This window comes from Manacus candei, unplaced genomic scaffold (genome assembly GCF_025592945.1).
Source record: "Manacus candei isolate 608988 ecotype Guabito, Panama unplaced genomic scaffold, ASM2559294v1 h1tg000023l, whole genome shotgun sequence".
In the NCBI taxonomy this organism is placed as follows: Eukaryota; Metazoa; Chordata; class Aves; order Passeriformes; family Pipridae; genus Manacus; species Manacus candei.
In genome coordinates, this window is record NW_026138071.1 from 11,129,124 (window position 1) to 11,152,788 (window position 23,665).

Below are 23,665 nucleotides of genomic sequence, written 5' to 3' on the forward strand. Positions count from 1 at the left end.
TAAAAGAATTAAGAGATTTTAAAAATTAAATAAGGAGTCCCAAGGAAGGAACCACCAAGTCAGCACAATTCAGCTCAGGTAAGACTCATCCACATCACTTTAATGAATTCCTCAGTAGACATTGTTACTTTGATTACACAACTATAGGTTGAAGTAGGGTAAAGAAACCAAATTTTTAGCTATTACATATACAGGAACAAAGACTGAGATTTTCCTTATGCATCTTTTTCATCTATGCCAGTAGTTTTGTCTACCTGCAGGAAACATCCAAGATCATTTTCAAAATAGATTTATAAGGCCACATAAAAGACAAACAGAAAAAGCACACTGAAAAATTATTCACCCAATGCCAGGATGAAATCTTGACTGCTTCCTCAAGTTAAATGACAATAAGTAACACTTCAAAACATTTTGGAAAAATTAAGTTACAAAAATAGTACATTTTTCCATGTTTTCTCCTCAGACAGAGATGACTTGCAATGGGATGTTCTTCACCTCATGAATGTGATGCACTGGCAAAGCAAAAAACTTTCTAGGTTTAGAATAAGGCCAATATACCTGGTTTCTTCTTTCTCCTGCTTTCTGAATACTCTACACAATACAGCATTTTGACAGTAAAGACGATTTGTCCAGTTTGCATTCTCAGTGGGGCCTACATACATAAAAAACTCACTTGAAAATGCAGTTTGAAGTACTGAAGTAGGAGCCAGGCACTAAGTAGCAGTATGCCTCCTTCCTCTTAAAAGATGTTCTCCTCTCCTCTGGCTTACAAGGTGAACAACCAGGGATAGAGATAAGGGAAATGTGCAGCTTCCACATCTGGTCAGAAGTCTCCTTTTGTGTCAATAAAGAGATGTCTACCAAACAAGTAGAAGCGTGAAGTGTTCCACAGTAGCTATTAGAAACCAGACTACCCAGATAAGCATTTCAGTTGAGAGCTAACAGACTACAGAAGTCATACATTATCATAGAGTGAAACTGAATTGTCACAGACAACTATTTAGCATAACAAATTAGGATCACAGAAAATGATTGCATAGAATAGATTACAGTCAACCATTCCTTGTCAGAAGGTAGGACTTCAGTATGTTGAGCCTTAGAAGTCTCCCAAAACCCTCACAGCAGAGAATACTAACGACGCCACAACCAAAGCACAGACAGGTTCTAGCATTCAGTCTCTATTTAGGAACTTGGTATGAAATTATATATATACGTATAAAGAAAGCTCAGGCTGGATAAACCAAGAAGCCTTTTCATCCAGTTGTCTCCTGGAGGAGAACAAAACAAAAGGATTACCAGTGGTCAGACTCAAGCAGGTTTGTACGAACAACAGGTTTTTTCCACTACTGGAAAAGTCATTCTGCTATGGACAAGTTCTCTTTGCCAGTTTCAAAAGTTAGCAGGGAAATAATGCAATTCCAGTCCACATCAAGATGCCTGCTACTCCTGTTACACAACAGACAACCGGTCAGAGCGTTTCATCTTGTCCTCAGGTATTTGCTGCCATCCTTCCTTCTAGTGCAAGCATGCCCTTACAGACAACCTGCCCCTTCATGCACTCCCTACCATCCTGCCCTCAATGCAACAGAGCCATTAGAATGGCTATAACTATTTGGATTCACACAACAGAAACCTTAAAAAGACCTTCTACATATGGCCACACTTCTCTTCTGAAAGGATATAACCAAAAAGCAGTTTTCTGCATTCCACTTAGCACATACTTCACATAAAACTCATAAAAACTCCGCAAATTATCTCAAAAAGTTCCTACAGGTTGTTCTAAATCTGACATAAAGAAATTTTTTCTTTTTTTTTTTAACACAAATTTAACCCTTGCAGAACCTGTTTCCAGTTGGCAAAGAGAGGATATTTGAACAACTGTGATCAACAACTGACATTAACATTTTAGTTTTAACTACTCTCCACTAGTCAAGCCTCAAAAAGATAGACAGTGAGGTGAGAAGGCTGGACCATATCACTTGCATATTGCACATGCACACATCCCTCATATAAGCATGTGACACTTAATTTATTCCATTATTTATAAATGTCTGACACTTTCCACTCATTATGGCACCAACATTTCTTTTCAATTTTCTTCTTCTCCTTAAAAACAAAAGTCAGTAAGCTCATCAGACCATAATGATTTATCAAGGTTTGTTGTTTTTTTTTTAGTAGCTCAGTGTTAGTCTCTGCAGTATTCCAGCACAAATGCCTTTTAAAAATTTCTGCATTCCAGGTCCCTACCCAAACAGACCTTCCCCAACATCACAGTGGTTCTAATTTCTGAAGAGGAGGATGAAATTTGTTGATAACAGTAAGTGTTCTTGTTGTCTAGGTATCTGAAGGGTTAGACAGCAGTAGCAACTGGAGAATACTAAACACCTTATCTCAGAATCTACAAACTCTTACACACCAACCTATACCATTTGCATTTTTATACACATCTTCTGCTCCCCCAACATACAGAAACCTCCTATTAAATGTAGCTGATTAGTGGACACAAATTTTGTCATCCTCAAATTCAAGACTAAATTGTAGCTATCCGTAAAAAGCCAGTACTAAACAGAATCAAATCTATGAAAACGGATGAAGCAGCCATGAAAGTATTTCTATTTAATCTCTCAAGACAGCCCATTTCTAAAGAGGAGTCCCCTAGATCATTGTCAAATGTAACTCATACACAGTTGTAACTGCAGGATTCCCTCTGTGTAGAACAGAATGTATTTGTGCACACAAACTGTGAGTGCACAAACCTAGGTTAGGTTTCCACTCATGAAAACGTGTGGAGGTTTTTTTATGTAACATACAAAGCTCCTGTGCTTATATACAAGCTTGGACAGCTATGTCATATATACTGTATATTGCATGCAATATTGTGTAGTATATTTCCAGTATAAATGTGTTATGAATTGATCAACACTTCAAAATATTCCAGAGCAGCACTGGGCCAAACTAGTCTCTTCAATTTTGAAAGAGTAAATTCTGTTGTTGGCAAAGCAATACTTTCGGTTAAGAAACAGAGAACAAAGAACCTTTAATTTCTTTTAGTTTCTAGCTTTTACTCCACAACACTCTAGACAGCTTTCAATATTACTCACTTTCTTTCATATTACTTCCATTGATTAAAAATTAGTTATAAATCGGCTGATTAAAGCTCATTTACACTGCCATACTAAACTCTAAATCTTTCTGAAACTTAACTTCTTCACAGAAAATGAGTCATGATTTCCCTTCACATTGTCATGACATAAATACTTGTGTTCTTAAGAACCCCACAAAAATTATGTAAATACAATTTACTAACAATTTCTGCCCACATTGTGTTCTTAATTCATGCTGGGATTAAATGTCTCCCCTTATAACTCACCTGGATACTATTTTGCTTATCCTAGCCATTAGTCTTATGACATAATTCACTTAAAATACAGTAAGTATTCTATGAAATCTATGCCCACACACAGAATTGGTACTTCTGGATTTTCAACATTCAAAAAGTAATCGCTTTTGATTCTTCATTGAGCTATACAAAATGAATTTGCTTTGCAGTTGGACATTTAAAAACATCATTATGGTTACAGAATCACTGGGTTTCTCAACTATTGTATTTACCTTTTTCTGGGAGAGTAGCTTACACAAAGTCTGAGGTCTAGTATGTTATATAAACAATCCAGAAAAATCTCCCCAAATACGCTAAAGGTCTGCAAATATTTCTGTGATCCCAATGAGTTCTTAGAGAAATAGTCTAAATGTCCACATCAAAATGATTATGTGCTATAGAAAATCTCCAAGAAAATATCTCTGCAAGCATTAAACCAACCTGTACTAAGACTAAGATACAGCAAGCTTCAGCACTGACCAGACGACATGTTCTCCACACAGGAAGAAAAAAAAAGGTAGGGGGATTCACAATCAGCAATAAACCTTCACATACATGAAAAACAGGAACAGGAGGGAATGATCTCACTTTTTGAACTATTCTCTTTATTTCCTCACCAAAACAGTACAAGGACTGGTTATAACAGATGTTTTGCATAGACAAATTATAGAAAATATTTTGAGGTTTGCTCTGCAGTACTATGTTACCGCCCCCTGTCAAATCTGCAGAACAGAATAAAATTCTCCTGCCAAAAGCACAGGAGAATGCAAATCTACTTTCTTGAGCACAGAGGGTTCTAGCATCAAAGTACAGCAAATACCTATCAATCACAAATTATTCAGGAAATAAGACAAAATGAAGCTGTACCAAAAAAGTGGAGAACCTAGACCAATGATCTGGAAAATGTAAGTCTTACTTCCCTCCATTGGTGAGCTCAGACACACTATATTGCAGGAACTCTTCTGAAATGTCTATCTTATCTGAGAAATAATTAGTTATCACCACCAATCATCATTAAAAGGATTTTAGAAGTGTTCTACTCTGACTGACAAAGGTATTTAAGAAATCTGTGGTTAGAAAGTGAAACCAGATATATTTAGATCTGACATAGGTTTATTTAACAGTGACTGTGTTCAGCTTTGAAATGAAATATCAGCCTAAGTGATGGCTTTTTGCTTTCAGACACTTTCTTCTGCCTAGAGCCATACATATCTCAGCACTCATCAGCTTGATACAAGGCCATCACTAAAATCAGACTGAAAAGTCCAAGGATGACCATTAACTATGTTTGGGGCAGTCAAATAAACCTAGCAATAAGCACACAGTGAGAATGGGAGGATAAAGAAATAGAGACTATGCCCACTATCTCCTTCCACTTCAGAACTCTCCCCTTCCTCTGTGCCCTGTACAGCTCTTCCAACAGAGACTGACAAGTGCTGACATTAAATCCCAGTCTGAAATTATTTTTTTCCTTTGTCATAGAGGCTTTATGTACTCTATTAATACAAGTAAAATAAATGAATCATCAAAAATAAAGCCACTGTGGTTGTTAAGTGTATGGGAGAAACAATAAATTAGAGGTGAATCAAGATGATGCTTTCTGTTGAAGTTCAGTAGAAGCAAAGCCTCACTACTGGAGAATTACATCCTGCTACCCCATACAGTCACATCACATACAGCACTGTCTTGCCTTTGAATCTACAGCAGTAAGACATATAGTATCCCAGTTCCCTTATGAGTTTTTCTATCCACTGTACTGTATTTAGTGCAGAACATGGTTTTATCCCCCTGTGCTATCACCATTAGTGTTTAAAACAACAACACCACAGGAGACACACTTAGCCCCACGTTTCAACACTGGAAAAGTTTTATCCCTATCACCCAGAAAAATAAGATACAGCACATAACAAAAACACGTTCCTGCTGGTTTTTTAAGAAATTCAAGCACTTTGGGTAAGATAATGTGCTATCAAAGTTGAGGATCAACTTTTAGAAGTGCATCAGAAACAGACAGCAACCACAATACCTCTCCTTTTGCCTGTCTTTGAGTATGAATCTGCACACACTCCAATCACATCTTCATACTTTACACTGAAAGAAAGATGTAGACAAGTCAAACAAAAGAAAGTGGAGTGATTGATGCTAAAAATCCAGGCAGTTTAATGCTCATCTGCGTGTGTCATCACAAAAATTAACTTTTAACTGAGTACTTCATGACCTTGAGTGTTCTTACATGCTGGTCACGGAGCTCACAGGAAGCCTGGTACATTCCCAGATCTGAGAGCATCTTCCCATTCATAAGCATTCTACACCACAGAAATGTCAGCACCATAGCTAGTAAGGAAAACCTAAAGCAAAGCAGTCCACTTTCAACAGGTGTTATCTTCTCCCTAACTTGTCCTTTAAAATAGATGAGTCATCTAAATAAAGTTGAAAGGGAACTACAGCAACTCAGATCAGACTGTCTAGGCAAGCTCCCTATTATAAACCTTACCCAAGACTAAATTCCTTTTGTTCTGCTCCACATTTCAAATATCTTTATAAGAACTGTTATTTGTAAGTGAAAAATGTTCATATACAAAATCCACAATTGCCACTATTTCAGAATTTGGAGTTATTAGAACCGGAATTTGCTTTGTGGAAATGTCAGGATAAGACTGGTGTGACCAGCAGCCCCTGCTCCTGATCCCTTGTAATGTGGTTAACATAACTAACACGACTTTATAAGGCAAGCAGCTATTCTCTGTGACTGAACAGGTCTCATAGTCATTCCTTTTTCCTTACTCTCAGGCCCTGAAGGTCCTGTGAACCAAGCAGACAAACCAGATTTCTTCTTCCTCTCCCTACCAGCCTCAAGATTCCTGAGCATCAGGGCAATTTACAAGTCCTGAGTAGGGACAGCGAGACCCATGACCCCTGGTGGCCAGATATGCTTCCATCATCACCTGCTTCCTCTGAGGACTGACTCTTACACATGTATGATCCTCAAGTCTATATTATGATTGTTGTATTGATGCAGCAAACAATGTATTGAATTTTGACCCTATCTGCAGAGAGTCCAGGTGACTAGAAATAGTAAGTTAAGTTGTATTAAAAATTCTGTATTATTTAGTTGATGAGAAGTCATGTTAGGGTCTAGGCAATTGGAAATCTTAAATTATCACATTATAAATTCTGTATTATGCTACTTATAAATTGTACTAAACTGATTCTGATTGTAGAAACTCTGTGCCATTCTAATCATATGTCTGTGCTATAGTATTCATACTATCTTGTTAAGAAAATAAAGCTTCAATTATAACTATATTTTAGTGCCATCATCATTCTGCCAAGGATCCCTAAAAGAACCTGTCTGTCACCTTAATGGTAAGCTTGATTAGCAGATACTTGGGAGCAAAGAGATGTTTTTCTCTGGTGCATAATTTACTTCTCATGCACCGCAAAAATTATTCTGCTTACATATGCTGAAAAAGAAGGGTATGGGGGGAACAACCAAACCACAGAGACAACTTACTAAATACAGTTGAACCTAAGGCAAACAAGTAATTTAGCTATAAACATTCAGTTCTGACCCCAAAACATGTTGAACCTCTCATAAAACATGCTACTTAAAACATACAATATGGGCATCAAATGTGAAATGCAAAGTACCTCCGTTCCAGTTTGCAGAACCCACACTTTCCTCACAAGTCCCATGGCTTTCAGGTCTGCTTGAAGTGTCTTATAGCCACTTTATATACCTTGTCCACTTATACTCGCTTCACTATCATGTTTCTGAAGTTGTGATTATGACGTAATATCAAGCACAGCATTTTAAGAGCTTAATGAACTAAAGAGCATGAAACTGAACTGAGCACTGAAAAGTCAAGTTCTATACCTGGAATGATTTCTCCTCTCAAGCACGTTACTTTCATATGAGCTGCCATTATTAAGACAAAAAAAAAGCGAAACAAGGCATTATGTGTAAGGGCAAAATAAACTACACTTGGTTTCTATATGAATTCCACTACAATTAACTTATGGACTAGAAAACACGTGTGCCAATAAACAACGAGTAACATTACATATAACAGTCCATTACTTAAACAGATTTAAAGGAATACTTTTCTTTAGGGCTAATGAAAAAATAATTAGCTAAATAAATAAATCCATTTGAGCCCAGCACCTAGGGGGAAAACAGGAAGATTACTGTGTTAGTTTGTCATTAGGTTAGATTATCTAAAAGAATGTGCTGGTAGGAATGTGGATCGTCTTTAAAGGTTTTCTGAAAGGATTCTTGAAAAGACCAAAACAAAGAGCTGAGTCACAAGTAATAATATCACATATAGAAAAGGTATTATTATCTGTTAAACTAGCTCAAAAGACAGAGGAGGGGGAGAATAGCTCTGAGGCACACGAGACCATCTCCAGTTAACATTAGTTTTGTAATCAGATATGCTCTGGCTTCCTTCAAAATGAAAAAGAATCCAAATTCACTCACACTGCAAATTTGTTAGGTAAAAAGAAACACAGAAAGTAGCAGCCCAAGCACTTGCAGCAGGCTCTTTCACCCACACTGCCACTTGCTCTGGCAGCACAGTCGGCAGCACAGCCGTGCCACACAGCCGGCACAGCGCAGGCAGGGGGCAGCTCCCAGTGTACACATCACGTTGGGGCTGTCCTGTGACAGGGAGAAATGTGGATGTACTGCACTCCACGTTAATGAATCCAACAAATTCATATTCATTCTGCATTTTCAAAACAAAATATGTGAAAAAAGTAAAGGATACTACTTGGTTTAAGAATTTATGGATTTTATATGCCATGCTATTATGCATTCATCCTCACACGAAGAGAAACATGGATTCTGATTGTTTCATTCCCCCTATTGTTTCATCATCAATACAGAAATCATTATTCAATACGTATACAAATCTTAACATCTGGAAGGCAAAACTCACAGTGAAAATGTCTCTGCATAACAACACAAGAACTTGATATCTGGTATTCACTGTGGGGCCAAAAGTTACCTTACTAGGGTATCATCCAAACTCCATGGAATTCCTCATTATACAAACAGGATAAATTGAAGATTTGCTATGCTGAACCAGACTTCCTGCCTAGAAAAAAAGCTGTTAAGAGAGAATTACTGTTCATTTCTGAAGTAGCACTATAAACAAATGCTGGTGTTGATTTAGTTGGCATATTTTATTGTTTGTCGTTTAGTTTGAAAGTAAACACTTGGAACAATTCTAATACCATGAATGCAGTATTTTCCAAGTCTTCCGGATGTCACCACATAGTGCATCATTCTCTTCTGAGAATGAAGAATGGCAATCTACCAAAACAAAGGCATTATTGCTACTGGACTGTCGTAGAGATCTCTAATTAATACTGCAGTGTTGAGCTACAAATCATCTTCAGCTAGTTCACCCCAACAGAATGTGCCTGCTAGAATTTAAGTTCACTGCAGCCACACACTACAAGCAAAAAAACATACCTATTTCTCATACTGCTTCATATGAAGCGATGGAAGAGTTGGAGCAATATAAATACTATCATATCATTAAATTTTCACTAGGTGATTCTAATCTAATTCTAATGAAGTTCCTATTATTAGTCTTAAGTGGCTCAGAGTCTGGAAGCACAAGACACTAACAGGAATAAATTATAAGTTTAAATTCAGTTCCTGTAATAAAATGTCTTCAAAGTAGAGAAGTGAGAAGAAAAAAAAGCAACTTTATAATTGAATGGCCATGCTTCTGAATCTGAGTATGTTGCTTCTCAGAAGTCTAAAACAACAACTCAAGTTTAAGATCTTGTTCATATTACTCCTACAAGACAGAAACCACAATCAACAAACATACAATATTTCTCTGGTCTGTTAAATTAACTATTTTTATACCACTACCCTGAAGCAGGTATACTTGGCACATAGACATTCAACATGGATCTTGATTTTCAAGACCTTTAAGTACACAATTCTTCTGAAAGCATGACTAGAAACACAAAAAAGCTTCAAATTTTCAGTCTGCTGCTAGTTCTAATTTCTCTGAGTGCATAAGCATAGCTCAACTTAAAAGCTATGTAACATAACCATTACATCAGCCTTATAGGACATTCTCAAGTTTCATCTATATTTAACTTACAATCACAATACCTCAGAGGCATTTAGACATCCACAGGAATAATTAGGCTAATAAAATTATTCAGAAATTGTTATTTGTAAAGGCAAAGGATTAATGGAGACAGCTAATTTATCATACTGGAGTTTCACAAAGCTGTTGACTAAAGCCACATACCTAGTCAAATATTAGGTGTTTGACAAAGGACTGAAAATATTAACTCCGCCAACACCACAAACTTATCACTTCAGCTAACAAATGGAGAAAACTGTTCAAACTTTTCACTGAGCTTCTCTCACAAGGAAGCTGCAGGACTGTCACAAAGAGCAGCCCTGGAAAAAAGTGGCAACAAACCTGGGAATTGTTCTGAGGGACTTTTTAAAACTCACTGCCTTCATCAGAATTTTCAGCATCTCACCACTGCCATATAAATTTTCTACAGAACAGTCACCCAGTCAACTGAAGCCTGCCTAAAACCCAGGAAGCATGCACACTTTTCCACACTTCCTCTTTACTGCCGTTCCCCAACTATCTATCTCTTGAAAGGTAACCAACTCTCAAAGTAACTCTGACTTGACAGCAGTTTCAGGAAAAATTAGGTTCCTCCCCCACTGTTGGGTACCACAATTGTTTCTCCCTGTATACTCTCATTGTTTTTTCTCATTAATACATTTTCTGCTTCAGGGCAGGGTTGTTTTTTTTCCCCATCTTTTCAGTCTAGTGCTCCTAGTCTCCTAGGCACATGTTAAATACCACAGCATGGTCTCCAGCCAGAAGCACTGTGCAGGAGGAAGCAGGTGGCCAACAGGGCTGCATAGCCACCACACAACCCTAGGGTCAGCAAGGGAGGTCAGCAGCATAACCCCATCAAAGGCGGCAAGAAACAAACATTCAGCATGCACTGCTTGTTTCACTTACAGAGTTGATCCTACAACCACAGTGAATTTAGAACAGTGTTCTAGATCCTGTTCTAGAGACTGATAGATATATATGTATAGACTTGTTTCCTTCCTAGAAGAAAAAAATAAAAGTTTTAGAAAAAATTCTTGACAACATCATAGCAAACCAGCATTGCCTCACTATGCCACTGCTGGATGATAACGTTCTTTCACCCACAAGCTTCAACCATGCAACCCTTATGCACACCCAAAGACACTCAAACTTAGCAAGAAACAGTGAAATTTTAGCAGAGCCATCAGGATTTCATCCTACTAGCAAGGTTGTGCTGCAAAAGGCAGAAAAAAGTAAAAATCCACTCGCTCAATACAGTTCATTCTCTATTTACACAGGGTAAACAGTATCAACACCTGTTAAGTATGATAACTCATGGGGGACGGGAGAAACTCACTTTTAATTTTGGGCACCAGACAACTTCCTAGTGACATTTATTTTCCAAGGTCTGCAAGCAGATTGCTCCTGTGAAGCCTCTGCTCAGCAGTATTGCAGTGACTTCAGCAAACCCAAGAGTAACCAACTTAATGTTTAAAGCCCATTCTTTAAAAACCAAGAACTGCTATTATTATGGGAAGAAAAAACAGCTTCTATCAACTGCTGCCTTATAGTTCTGAATTATTTTGGAGGGGGAGAAGGGGGAAGAGAGAAAGCACCAAAGGGGGCACATAGAAATGAAATATGACCTAGACAAGCAGCCTCTATATAAGCCACCCACATCTCTCTGTTTTTTACTCTCAAGCCAATCAGAACAGATGTGGTTTTGTTTCCAGTCAACAAAGAGAAGCTCCATTTGACAAACAGATTCTGGAAAAAAACAACTGGTCTTGGACCTAAGAGAAAGTGGTTACTTGCTGAAAGAAAAAAAAGTAAACCAGTTCTAAAGTTGTTTCAGAGCAAGCTACAACCCAACCTAAAATAGCTCTCCCAGATCTGAACTTTGCCCCTGCTATTGAAATACAACCCTGGTTACAAGAAGTGGTTCCACTTTGAAGATGCAAAGCCTTGCTGTTGTAACACTTAGCAAGAGTCAAAATTATGCAATCCCTTCAAATTCCCACATGCTCACCAGCAGAACTACTCCTCTTCTAGCACTCAAGCAACTCTTGTTGAGCCAAGACTTTCCAGGTCCTAGAGGTACTGGACCTTATCTGTAGGAAGAACTTGGATGGAGAGGAAGGAGAAAGCATGGGGACTGGAGGGAAGTACACAGATTCCAAGAGCAGGAAAGCATATTTTCTATACATGATCATTACATAGCACCAGTCAACCGTCTGATGTGTTGATACATCTTCCTTTACCCTTCCAGTTACAGTAACTTTAAAACAAGCTTTATATGGTGGTTACTTGCAATCACAAGAAACCCAAAGAACGTTTTGCTGCATTTTTTTCTCTATTTTCACGTACTGTAATTAATCTTTCTGACAAGTCTGAAATCCAATTGCGTGAGTTAATTTTTTTTAAAGTCACTAAATTATGTAACAAAGTTTGATTATTGAATCACTTAAAGTCTAACTTCTTTGAAGCAATAAAAACTACAGCCTTGTCTCCAAGACATGTATTTCTAATGCAGAAAGTTCATTTCCATTTAAAAAAAAAGCCAAGATGGGGGTTCCTTCCCCAACACTATTACTATCATGTGGAGACAAGGCAAATAATTAACTACAAGCTCTGCACAGCCTCATTAGCAGCACAGCACTGTGAGTTTTCTACAAGGTATTTTTAAATTGCACCATGACCACCTTTACCCTGGCAACTGAATTAAAAGCCACTCCTTATTAGGACACTATATGGGGATCTAATATTTCCACAGTTTCTACAAATGGTTATTAGCAGACAGAAAATCTTGACCGATTATTCCCCAAAATGTAAAATTTAATTTACAAAATTAAACCCTTCCTGTCAAGCTACAGTTGTATTAAATTACGATTAATGTTATAAAGGCTGTATTTAATACGTGCATATACGATATGCTTGGGCTGCTATAGCAACTTTTAAGACTTATTGGTAAGGAGTAGAATTTGCTTTGGAGCAGAATTAAGGCAGATAAACACTTCTTTTTACAAAAAATTTTAGTAAAAGACCTTAGGTAGCATTAAGTATTACTTATCAAATTATGCAGCTTCTCATGCAAGAATTCCGGAGGTTTGGTAAGAGCAACTATCACGTTTTACCATAGCTTTAGTTGCTCCAGTGTGGTATTTCACTAAGCACAGTTTGATTTAATTTACAGCATATACATAAAAACTACTGAAAGAAAGCTCTTCTATTGTTTAAAAAAAAATAAATCTGATTAAGCACAGGGATAAGAAATTTTGGAAAGTGAATGAGACACAGGCATCTGATTAACAGAACACCACAGACCTGTAACGTGACCTCTAACTATAGAGAGGCTTTTCAAAACAGCATACAGCATTACAAACATGAACATAGGTTCCTGAGAATCATAACCAGAGACCTCTCTACAGAGTCAAAGATCTCTGATTACAAAAAATATAGGAGAGTCTATTCTCTGTCAGACAAAGAGCCATTAGCAATATATGCAGCAGGGGAGAAAGAAAAAGTAAATAACATACCATAGAAACACCAACAAAGACCCCAGAGCCATTAACTGAGAGTGGTTCACAGGCTGCTTACAATAAGAACCATAAAATCGGTAGAACAGTCTCAAATGGTAACTTGTTCTACTCAAAATCCCAACACATTTGACTTAGCAACACTGTGCCTTATGAGGCAACAAACCACAAGATACTTTTGAGCTCAAAGTTGGAAAGGCAAAACTAGACAAATGCACCAGTTCAACTAGGGTAACATTTTTAATGAGTTGCAGTCAATAGAGATAATCCATCTCGTAAAAGTAACCCTTTATTTTCAATCTAATTCTGTTTGTTTCCTAGCCAAATTAATTTTCCAAGTTAGTTGCAGTAGAAGAGAGAAAAATATAATTTTATAATGAAAAATAGCACCCAACATAATCACAGGATAACCCACTGCTTTTCCATAATAGAATCGACCTTCCACAACTATCAATGCAAGATGACAAACATTAAATTACATCCAGCAGAGGAGCATCAAGTCAGAAGTCATTTTCCAAACACAAGTCAAAGCCACTTGATCATATCAGTTTAAGAAAACCTTTTAAAACCAAAACAGAAACTAATAAAAACCCCACCCAAAATAAAACAAAAAACCCAACCAAGATTTAATGCTGCTTTGTCTCATCCAGGTGATGTAAGGCTCATTACAATGTGAAAAATACAGACAATTTTAATACTATTCAATTTCTTATGTTAATTATGATTTAAATGTTTGTTTTGTGAAGATTTATATTGCTTCTGAGGAAAAAAACTCTCATATGTACATGACATAAATCCAGAGAAATCTATTTCAGTTATTTTATTCTGAATATTTGGTTATAAACCCAAACTGCATAAGAGCACCTCTCAAAGTATTGCTTTTATTAGCTACTTTTTTTTAATCCAAGTTATATCCATCTTAAAAAAAAAAAAAATTCCACTGTGCATTTTAACTTAATGCATTAAAATCTTAGAAAGAGATCTCCCAGGTCTTCACTAAATTAAATCTGGCTCTACCTTAATAGCAATTACAGTTCTTATCTCTGTAACTACTGCCGGAAGGTTGGTTGGATTCTCCTGTCCTAACAGTTAGGAATCCCCTTCTAACTTCCAAATGCGTTTGTTTACGGACAGCCTGTATCAATCTCAATTAATGTGAAAATTTCCTCTTACCTTTCCACTCTGTATATTTACAGATAGCAATCAGAATGGTTTTTTCCTGCTCCAGAAAAGATTAGTATATAGGCATTAATAGGAAGAGCCTCTTCCTTGCATCAGACCTATCAATCACGCAGTCATGCAGCAACTCAAACAGGGAATCTGATCCAACAGAAAACTGACCCAGCAGAAGAACTAGTTCGCTGTCAGATCAATGAGATCCTTTCAGCAGCTGCCCGTTAGAGCAGAATAAATGTATCATGAAACTGCACACCAAGAGTTTACAGAGAACTAGTTAGCCACCTCAAAAATAAGGCAAATAACATCTCATAAGAAGCCCTCCTTAAAGCTAGCATTTTCTCTTCAACAGGCCCTTGAATATCCCAGCCATCATGAAGGATACAACAGACAAAAAAGCTTTATCATTGGAAATCCATATCACATGGCCTTGGTTTTCAAAATAGCATGTGGCTAGACATGGATGAGCAATAAGAAAAGTTCACATTCTCACAGAGAAAAAGAACAGAACTTCTCTGACCTGCTAAATCAAAGGGATGGGTGCCCATATGACTAACAATTACTTTCATTTTATAATCCCCACCAAAACTTTTTAATGCCCCCTAAAAAAGGCCATTCTGCACCTGTGCTTAGTTACCAGAGAATCTAAAGCCTGTTCTGTTCGGAAGCTTTGTGACAAACCATCATGGTGTATCACCATGCACACCTTTCCTCCTGCAAAGCCCACAAAGGCGCTTCAATATATTGTTATTTTTCTCATTTGACTGGCAAAGGGCTGTTGTAACTGAACTCCTCCCTGAAGACACTACCCAGCTCCTCAGGGAGAGGTATGAGTGCTTTCCAGAGGTGACTGGCTCTGTTTCAGCAAGTGGTAACTATTCATGTTCACCATGCACTTAACCCTGGCACAGCCCATACAAAGAGCTACCGGTGGACGACGGTAAGACTATGTCATTCCCTCCTCCATCAGATATAAAAAGATGCTTTAAGAGTCCCTCACCAGGTTCATTAAAACGAACAACATTCTCCAATAGCTCTAAAATTATGTCTGCACTTGGTCAAATGCATAGCATTTATAGGGGTGTTGGTTTGGGGTTTTTTGGAGAAAGTGGGGTGGGGCATGTTTGGTTGGTTTTTTACTATTTTTGATGGTATTAATTCTAAATTTAATCTCACAGCAAGTCTCCTGTAAATTAAGAGAACAAATACAAGGTGTTAATGAAAAAAGACATATTTGACTAAGCATAAAATTTTAAGTCAACTGGTACAAAATAAATCTCCGTGAGTTTGAAATAAAGTCATGTAAGCAACCTAAACTTAGTGAAAGTTAAGGCAGGCAAGTTCATTGTGTCCAAGAATCTGATTCAATATACCCTGACTTCAATTTCCTCCCTAGGCAGTCAGTTAAAGAAATTATATCAGCATTTAATAGCACCCATAGGTAACTAGCAATAAAGTTTATCTACAGATTTAGCATCCACCTGTTTAATGGGTGTATTCTTACATATAAACATTTAGAAATACATTTTATATTTCAAAAGATACAAGCTTTTTAAGTGGAAAGAAGGAAAGGAGTTTCCAAAGGAAACTCTCACAGAGGCATTCTACAGGTATTGCAACAGAAAAACAACTACTATTTAAATAACTCATATGGCTCATGTTATACCCTAGACAAGGACTAATCCAATACCTTTGAGGCCTTTTTTACCTTAGAAGAGGGATTTACTCCTCAGCAAAATACATCTTTATGCTAGTAGAACTGCTTCCACTTGGCTAACTGATCCATTCCCCAGAGTAAGACAAAGTCCAGTAAACCCATACCCTGGGGGGGCCTCCACAGGCAGCACCTGTTCAACACAGCACCAGACTGGTCCAAGTCAGGCACCTCCAGGGACCTGAACATCTGAACCTTCATCCCTCCTTAGCCCCTATTCACAGCCTAGGAAATGCAAACAAAACCACAAAAGCATCACCTGGGTCAACAGAAAGCCATCTCATTCTAAGGAAGAAGTACTTTTCTCAACTATTTTGTTTCTGCCAGTGGAAAATAAAATGCTTAATGACAAAGCTGAGCACACACAACTTCCAACCCAGATCAATAACATGTAGTTCTGGTTGTCATCACCCTGATAAGAGTTAGCAATTGGTGTATAATACTGAAGATAATCAACAGCATCAGCAGGCAAGACTCCTGGACTTTTTTCACTTAAGTGGCCTCATTCCTAAGAAACAGCAGTCTTAGAGTTGGCCTTTGTCATCTGTAGTATTTGCTGGAAGTTTAAAATGTTGCGTATAAATAAAACCAAGTTATCCCAAAGTAGTTCATTAGCAACAAGCAACATATAGGCCAAGAGATGAAAAACTTTCCATCACACATACTGTTAACGACAGTTACCCTTACACAAAGTAAAATTCAAAATAATCTAATCCAAATAAAGGGAATGGAGACTGAACACATCTGATCTGCGTTAGTTGGACACGTGAACGAAGCGCTGAAGCACACAACCAGAAATTCCTCTTCCTATAGGTACATAGGAGGGGGGCGGCAGACAGGTTAAACCTCACACGGCAAACCGGGTCAGAAGCAGGTTGGCTGGGGTCAACGCGAAGTGTAATCCCCCCGCTGGCCTTACGTGCCATAGCCGGGGACGGGGCCGAGGCCGAGTGACACAAGGAGATGGGAGCGAGATTAAACAGTGAGGGAGAAGAGGATACATATATATGGATTAAGAGAAAGTCATCACGCGAGTAGCAGATCTATGGGTGAGATTTATCTCCCCCATGAAAGCATCGGAAAAATGCAGAGTAATCGAAGCGGATGCACGCACATGTGCGCATCCACGGCAAGCACACACGCAGGCACACAAAGCACAGAGAGCGCATCCGCGGAGTTGCCGGGGTCCCAGTGCGACCAGCAGGTCAGGGCTCTAGCGGCGGGTGCCGCTGCACCGCGGGGCAGCACCGGCACTACCACCGAGCCGCACCGGGCGGGGCGCGGCGCGTTCTAGAAGGAGCCGCCGCCCCCCGGGGCCGCCCGCCCGCTGCCGGGCGGATAAAGTTTGCAGCAGCAGCAGCAGCCGGCACCGCCGCTGCAGTGCCGGGCGCGTCCACCGCAGTGAGCGAGCCCAGCCTGCGGGAGAGCGAGCGCCGGTAGGCCCGGGGCCGGCCGGCCGCCACGGCATCCCTGCCTGCCTTCCCCGCCTCCGCCCCGCCGCGCCCCCGCTCCACTGACCGATCACCTCCTGCAGCTCGTAGGCGTCCCTGCAGATGGGCCAGCCGGCGGCCGGGGCGGCGGGAGCGGCCGCCGGCTGGGGCTGCTGGACGTGGACCGGCGACTCGCCCTGCTCCGCCATGATGCTGCCGGAGCGCCCAGGCACCCGGCGACCTTCTCCAAACTTCCCCTCCAGCAACACCTTTCGGCCGCGCTCTGCCTGCCGCCCGCCCTGCCCGCGCAGCCGGCCGCCCGCCCGGCGGAGGGAGGAGGCAGGGCACCGAGGGGGAGGAGGCAGAGGCGGGCGCCGCCGCCGGCCCCGGCCGCTCGCCCCGCGCCGCTGCGGGGAGACGGAGCCCGAGCCCGGTGCCTGGGCCCGGCGGTGCCGGTGCGGTGCCGGCAGGGCGCGGCCCTGCCCCCGGACGCGCCTCGCCCGCGGCAGAAGCGGAGCCGCTCCGGCAGAGGCGCCCCCCAGGAGCGGCCCCGGGCCCCCCGGGATCGCCGCCTTCCCCCCGCGGCTCCTTACCTGTCCGCCTGCTGGCGGCATCCCTGCCCATCGTCCTTCCCCGCTCATCCCGCGGCTCCCTGGGATGCTCTCCGCGGCTGGAAGCACTGCGAAGTCCTGTGTAGGGCTGCGGGCTGAGCGTGTGCAGGCCACGGCCCTGCCGGCGGACTGCGGGATCCGCCAGGACCGAGCGCGGGGCCGGGAAGCTCTGCAGGGAAGCCTCGTCCCGTGGCGGGGATGCTGCACCTGTTAGGCCGGTAACAGAAGCACACAGACTTCTCTGGAGCACAGCTCACAAGTGTCACTGCCGAGAGCGCTGCTGTCGCAAGATGACTTGTATTTAAAATTTGAAGACGTAAAGAAAGCGTTTGTTTTCATCGGTGATCGGGCTGCACTCCTGCAAAGTGGTTAAATCACCATATAACATGAGTGTCCCTTTCATGGGAGAGTAGCAGAACTGCACCATGTCATCTCAGTGCAGACACTGCCTCAGCTTATGCCACCGAGGACTGAGTATTTTTGAGAATGCTCCTCTTGGCTAACCAGAAACAAGTGATATAAACAAATAAGAATCATAATTAAACTTCTCTAATGCTTCCCATTATACAAGGTCAGGTTAAAAAAGCCCCTGTGTTAGATGAAACTCTGCTGTTAATACATTTTTTTTCTACCCTTTTAGTTGTGTCAAGTGTTTGTGATATCAGCAGGATTTTACTTACTGTGAAGTAACAGAAAATAGCTAGTAGTCTACAGTCTCACTCCTACTCTGAATGCTTTGTATTTTAAGATCTATGGAGATCTGGAAGAAATAGTGGTAGTAAAAGATTTCCATATATTTCACAATCTCACTTCCTACTACAGCATGAATTTAAGGTAGTTGGAACTAATACAGTACATGAAGAGGAAGGCTTTCGAAGTCAGAACTGAGATTAAAAGAACTGAACCTCTTAAATTGTGAGGTAGTATGATGTAATGTGATTTAAATTCACACTAAGATACATGTAACAACACCTGTTGGATACTTTATTCAGTCCTAATTCAGTTCGGGATAATCCTCTTCTACTAACTAAATTTTTTTTTATGTGGCTTTTTCAGCAAAGACTTTCAGTTAATTGAAGGCTATTCAAAAAAAGCAAGTTATTTTTCTTTTGTTGTGTTGCTGAGAAAGCTGAAGGAAGAAGTCATCCCAGCCACTGCTTAATGTTTCATCAGAAGGTGTATCGACAACTTGCAAATATGGAATCATTTGTGCACTGCACCATTTTCTCACAAGCAACAAAGGCTTCTAGTAGTAGAAAAAAAACCCACACATTTTTGTGCTAAACCAATGATTCCTCTCAATCTCATTTTTAAAAGCTAGGTGATTGAAATATTTTCCTATACTCGAATTAGAAATTATTTGCCACAAAACTAAAGGTCAGCAAGACTTGAAAGAGGAAATATTAAATTGTCATTCAGTATTTAGTTTAATGCCAAGGCCTTTCTGCCAGCAATAGCATGGGGGGAGAGGGGGGTAAGTAAGAGAGCAACAGCACAGGCCAAATCAATCAGCACAGAAAATGGGTTACTCACTATTGATGGAACACAGCCAATTTCTCCATCTGTACTCAGTTGTTGAGAATGGTGGCAGGGAGGGTAGGAGGTGGTTAGTTCCTGAGCCATGAATTTCTGTGATGCTGCTGCCATATGACTATTTAAACTTCTGGTTAACATCTGATACCATTAGAGTTATTTTTGTCCCTATTATTGTCCCAGTTTGTCGAAGTAAGCACTACAGCTTTGGGAATTTCTAGGTGCACCTGCACTCTGCAATTTGTCGAAATGAGCGGTTTTTACAGAAGAACCTTCCAGGATGGCAATTTTATAAACAGATAGACCCGCGGGAAGTGTTCCGTGCATTCCGGGTACCACGTAGGAGAGGTCCGAGCGCCCCAGCGCCGGTGCGGGCCCCGAGCGGGGCCGGTGCGTGGGGCCGCCCGCCCCCTGCTGCAGGCGGCGGGGAAGGACCCGCAGCATCGCACTCGGCCGCGCCCGCTACGCGCTGCTCCCGCAAGGCTTTTCGGACACCGGGAAAAATAGCAACCCGCCGATTTTGGAGATCCCAGAGGAACGGATAGAAATCACGTAAAAATCACTGTTCTCCGAATTGATGACAGTTCAGAATGGTCCCCTCTGAACGTGGTTTGGCATTTCTGAGCTTGAAGACATAGGACTCCATGAGATTGTCTGGGTCACTGAGTCCACTTTGGAATCAATCTTTTGGTGACTGAATAAAAGCTTTACATAGCCAGGCTACAATCAAAACTGGCAATATTTAAAATCATGTAGGCCACCATGGGAGAAGAGTTAAGCCATGCTCAGACCTTTCAAAAATTCCCAGCAGATGGGAAAAAAAAGTGTTTAGAGCAGAATAACTCAGACTCCATTTTAGGTTTGGAGGACTTAGGCAAGAATAACATTAGTTTATAAGCAATGGTACATACGCCAGTAGCATAGACAAGGGACAGCATCCACCCAAACTCCATTTTTTTCTGAATAGAAAGGCAGTAGATGCAACCTAAACAGCAGTATATCCTAGCATAGACTAAATCAGAGAAAGAAGGAACTATTCTCTCTACCATCACTTCAACCTCAGAGAAATGAGTGAACTAAAACCATGCTCTCCCCCCAAAAATAGTCTAAGATTGCATTTATGACCATCACATACTGTAGCACAGCTCTCTCCGATTATGTAGGTAAGATCCAAAAGCCTCTAATTTGGTAGCAGCGAGGGACAACTGTCTTTAAACAACATCATGAGATATGAAGGCTGACACAACAGCAGCTGGTGCTGATGGAAGCGGGCTAAATGCTTTCGACCTCCCTTTCTCCTCTGGTGAAAGCATAGTTAAATAGGTAACGTGCCCATTATTGTCACTAGGATGCTTGCTTTCGTCAAAGCTTGCAGCTTAGGTTAGTTTCTGTTCACAAAGAATACATGAGTATCTTCTTGGCAATTCACATTACAAAAAGCATCTTACTTGATAGAGAATCACAGAAATACTAGAGTTGGAAGGGGCCTCTGAAGATCATTCAGTCCAATCCCACACCTGCCAAGGCAGGACCACCTAGAGCAGATGACACAGGAACACGTCCAGGTGGATTTTGAATATCTCCAGAGAAGGAGACTCACAATCTCCCCCTGCAGCCTGTTCCAGTGCTCTGCCACCCTCAATGTAAAGTTCTTCCTCCTGGTGAGACGGAAACAATGGAGCATTTACACTGGAAAACCTTGTGAAGCATTTTTCAGTTAACTTGCTCTTGTTACCAAACCAGCCAAAACTTTAAAATTACCGGCTAAAAATCTCTTGCTAATTCCAGCAGCATGAGCACCAGTGGCTCATTACCTAAATAATGATGGCACACCAATGATTATACATTTCAAACATTCAGAATTCAGAATTTTGCATACATTTAGAATATTTACATGCTAGCCATTCATGTATTGGCAACAGTAGCCTTTTTACAACAAATGCCTCTTGGAACCTGCAGAAATCACTATTTCCAGTATGATTACTTGAATGAATTTAGGATACGGTCACCATGAAAATGACAATAAACTAAAGATTACTGTTGGTTTTGCACTCCAGTTTATTATCATTAAGATGATGTGGAGGTGTCTGGCTTACTGAGGCTTTTAGCAGGAATGAACTCTCCGTAGTTGTGGATGAATAAAACTCAAACATATAAAAGAGTTGATCTAGGAACTTCTACAGCTTTCATCACTGTAGGATATGAACACCTCATGCATATTAATAAATTAATCTTCTTATACAAAAAGACTAGGGAATATAATTATCTCGATTTCACAAGTGGAAACAGAGAAAGCTTAAGGGATTTGCTAAAGGTCATAAAAGAAGTGCGTAGCAAAACTGGGAGTGCAACACATATTTTCTTAGGATGGGATTTCACACAGCCTCAGAGCAAGATCAGGAATCTAATGTGGTTGACAGCTGCTTAATTCCTGGTTGGGTTCATCTGAAAACACTGGCTAGTCACTGGGCAGCCAAACAAGTGATAGACAGGCTAAACAAGGGAGACATGAGAAAACTGTGACCAATACTGGAGAATGGGATGTGCCACCATTTAAACAGGAGCACAGTTAGATGTCATGGACATTTGTTAGATAGTCATGGAATGACACTAAGTCCAAAACAAATACCTTAATTATAAAAGGCTATTTATCATTTGAGTAAATGACCCTAGCCTTTGTTCATTTTCTTTTTATAGGATTAGGGAAGAAACAGTTCACAATTTACTGGAAAACTACAAAGTTCAATTCAGCAATGTTTAGAAAGTGCTTGAGTTCTTGGGATTAAAACACTTTTAAATGTTTTCCTTTTAGTTTGGGGGGTATAAATTGAAATAATTTTTTAATCTAAATGCCATAAGTGAGCTTGTATATGAAAACCAATCATTAAAAAAAAATGTGATTACATTTTGAATTTCCTTTTTCTTTTTCTGATGGAAAACCTAGGGTCTGATGGGCGGTGCTTCCTGGGAGACCAAAATGGCAGTTAAAACCAAAATAAACCTTGCTCATATTTTATGCTTTCTCTCCAACATTATGATTTATAAACAAGACATTAAGCTGTCCAGTGCTGCTGGCTAAATTTCTCCTGAAGTAATTCAACAAGATTCTGAGTCCAGCTTGAGCATTATAAAAAGCTCGGGCTCCTATCTCTCAGGGCAGCTTGCTTGGCTTTGACAGGACTGGCAGAGCTCCTCAGTCTAGGTGATCCGTGAGGAAGAAAACTGTTTAATGAAGAGCTTCTGCTTGAGCAAGCCGTGTCAGGGAGCACCAAGGACTGGGCTGCCCGGGTGGCAGGTGAGCTGGGAGCAACAAGTGCCAGTGAGGCAGCAGGGCCAGTGTCCACACCGAGCAGGGGACATCCTGGCAGGACCCCAGACAGGCAGGGGGGCAGGCCCAGGGATGGCAGCCAGAGTTGGTGACAGTTCAGTGACTGTCAGGTGAGTCTAGGGACAGGGCAGGTCCAAGCTGCAGATAGGAAGCTCAGTCAGCAAGGCAAGGTCAGGATCCTCAAGGTGCAAGTCTGGGCACTACTACAGTGTAGCAGGCTTAGGCAAGGACCCTAAGCCTAGCTATAGCATTGCTCAGGCAAGAATCACAGGCAAGGGTCTGAGCTTGAACACGGCAGAGGACCCAGACAAGGCTTCTCATAGCTCTTTCTTTCAACTTGGCTGTTTTCACAGTACCCTGATCCAAGGTTACAGAACAGCATCATGTCTGAGCTGGCCTTGAGTACTGACGGTAAAACTCCTAGGAGTAGGGAAAGAGGTTGCAAATCCAGTCAGTGCACTCAGAGCCCTGGCAACATGGGCTTAGCATCAAGAATTCTCGAGTGTTTCCCTTGTTAGGAGCGCTTGCCATACCCACCATTAATTTCCAGTGTCACGTGACAGATCAAAAATACTGTCAGCACAGCTTCAGATTTTAATTCAGAAAACTGCCTAGTGCTCTAATTCCCTCTACTCTAATAAAGTGCTGAAGCATGGCATGAAACTACCTGTTTGGAAAGTTCAGAAACTGCCATCAAACTGCCATCCTTTCCTATTTATCAATTAAAACCTGTAACACTTCCTGGCACTAAGACAAGCTATGGAATAATGTCTGAAACAAAATAAGTAGCCTCCACTCTATGGCAATAAAAACACCACTTAAGGCACTAAAAATAGAACTCAAATCTAAAGAAAAATCTCTCT

General features: G+C 40.7%; 1 protein-coding gene across 1 annotated transcript in view; it reads right to left on the reverse strand.

The window, feature by feature from the left end:
• STK39 (serine/threonine kinase 39) overlaps nucleotides 1-19,719 on the reverse strand; it is an 80,195-nt gene extending 60,476 nt beyond the window's left edge. The window contains exons 1-2 of the mRNA XM_051787784.1: nucleotides 19,376-19,719; nucleotides 17,419-18,148 (exon numbers count right to left, since the gene is read on the reverse strand). Of these exons, the coding sequence (XP_051643744.1) occupies nucleotides 17,419-18,148; nucleotides 19,376-19,615 (970 nt within the window). The 5' untranslated portion in view covers nucleotides 19,616-19,719. The remainder of the gene's footprint in view (nucleotides 1-17,418; nucleotides 18,149-19,375) is intronic.
• Nucleotides 19,720-23,665: the final 3,946 nt, after the last annotated feature.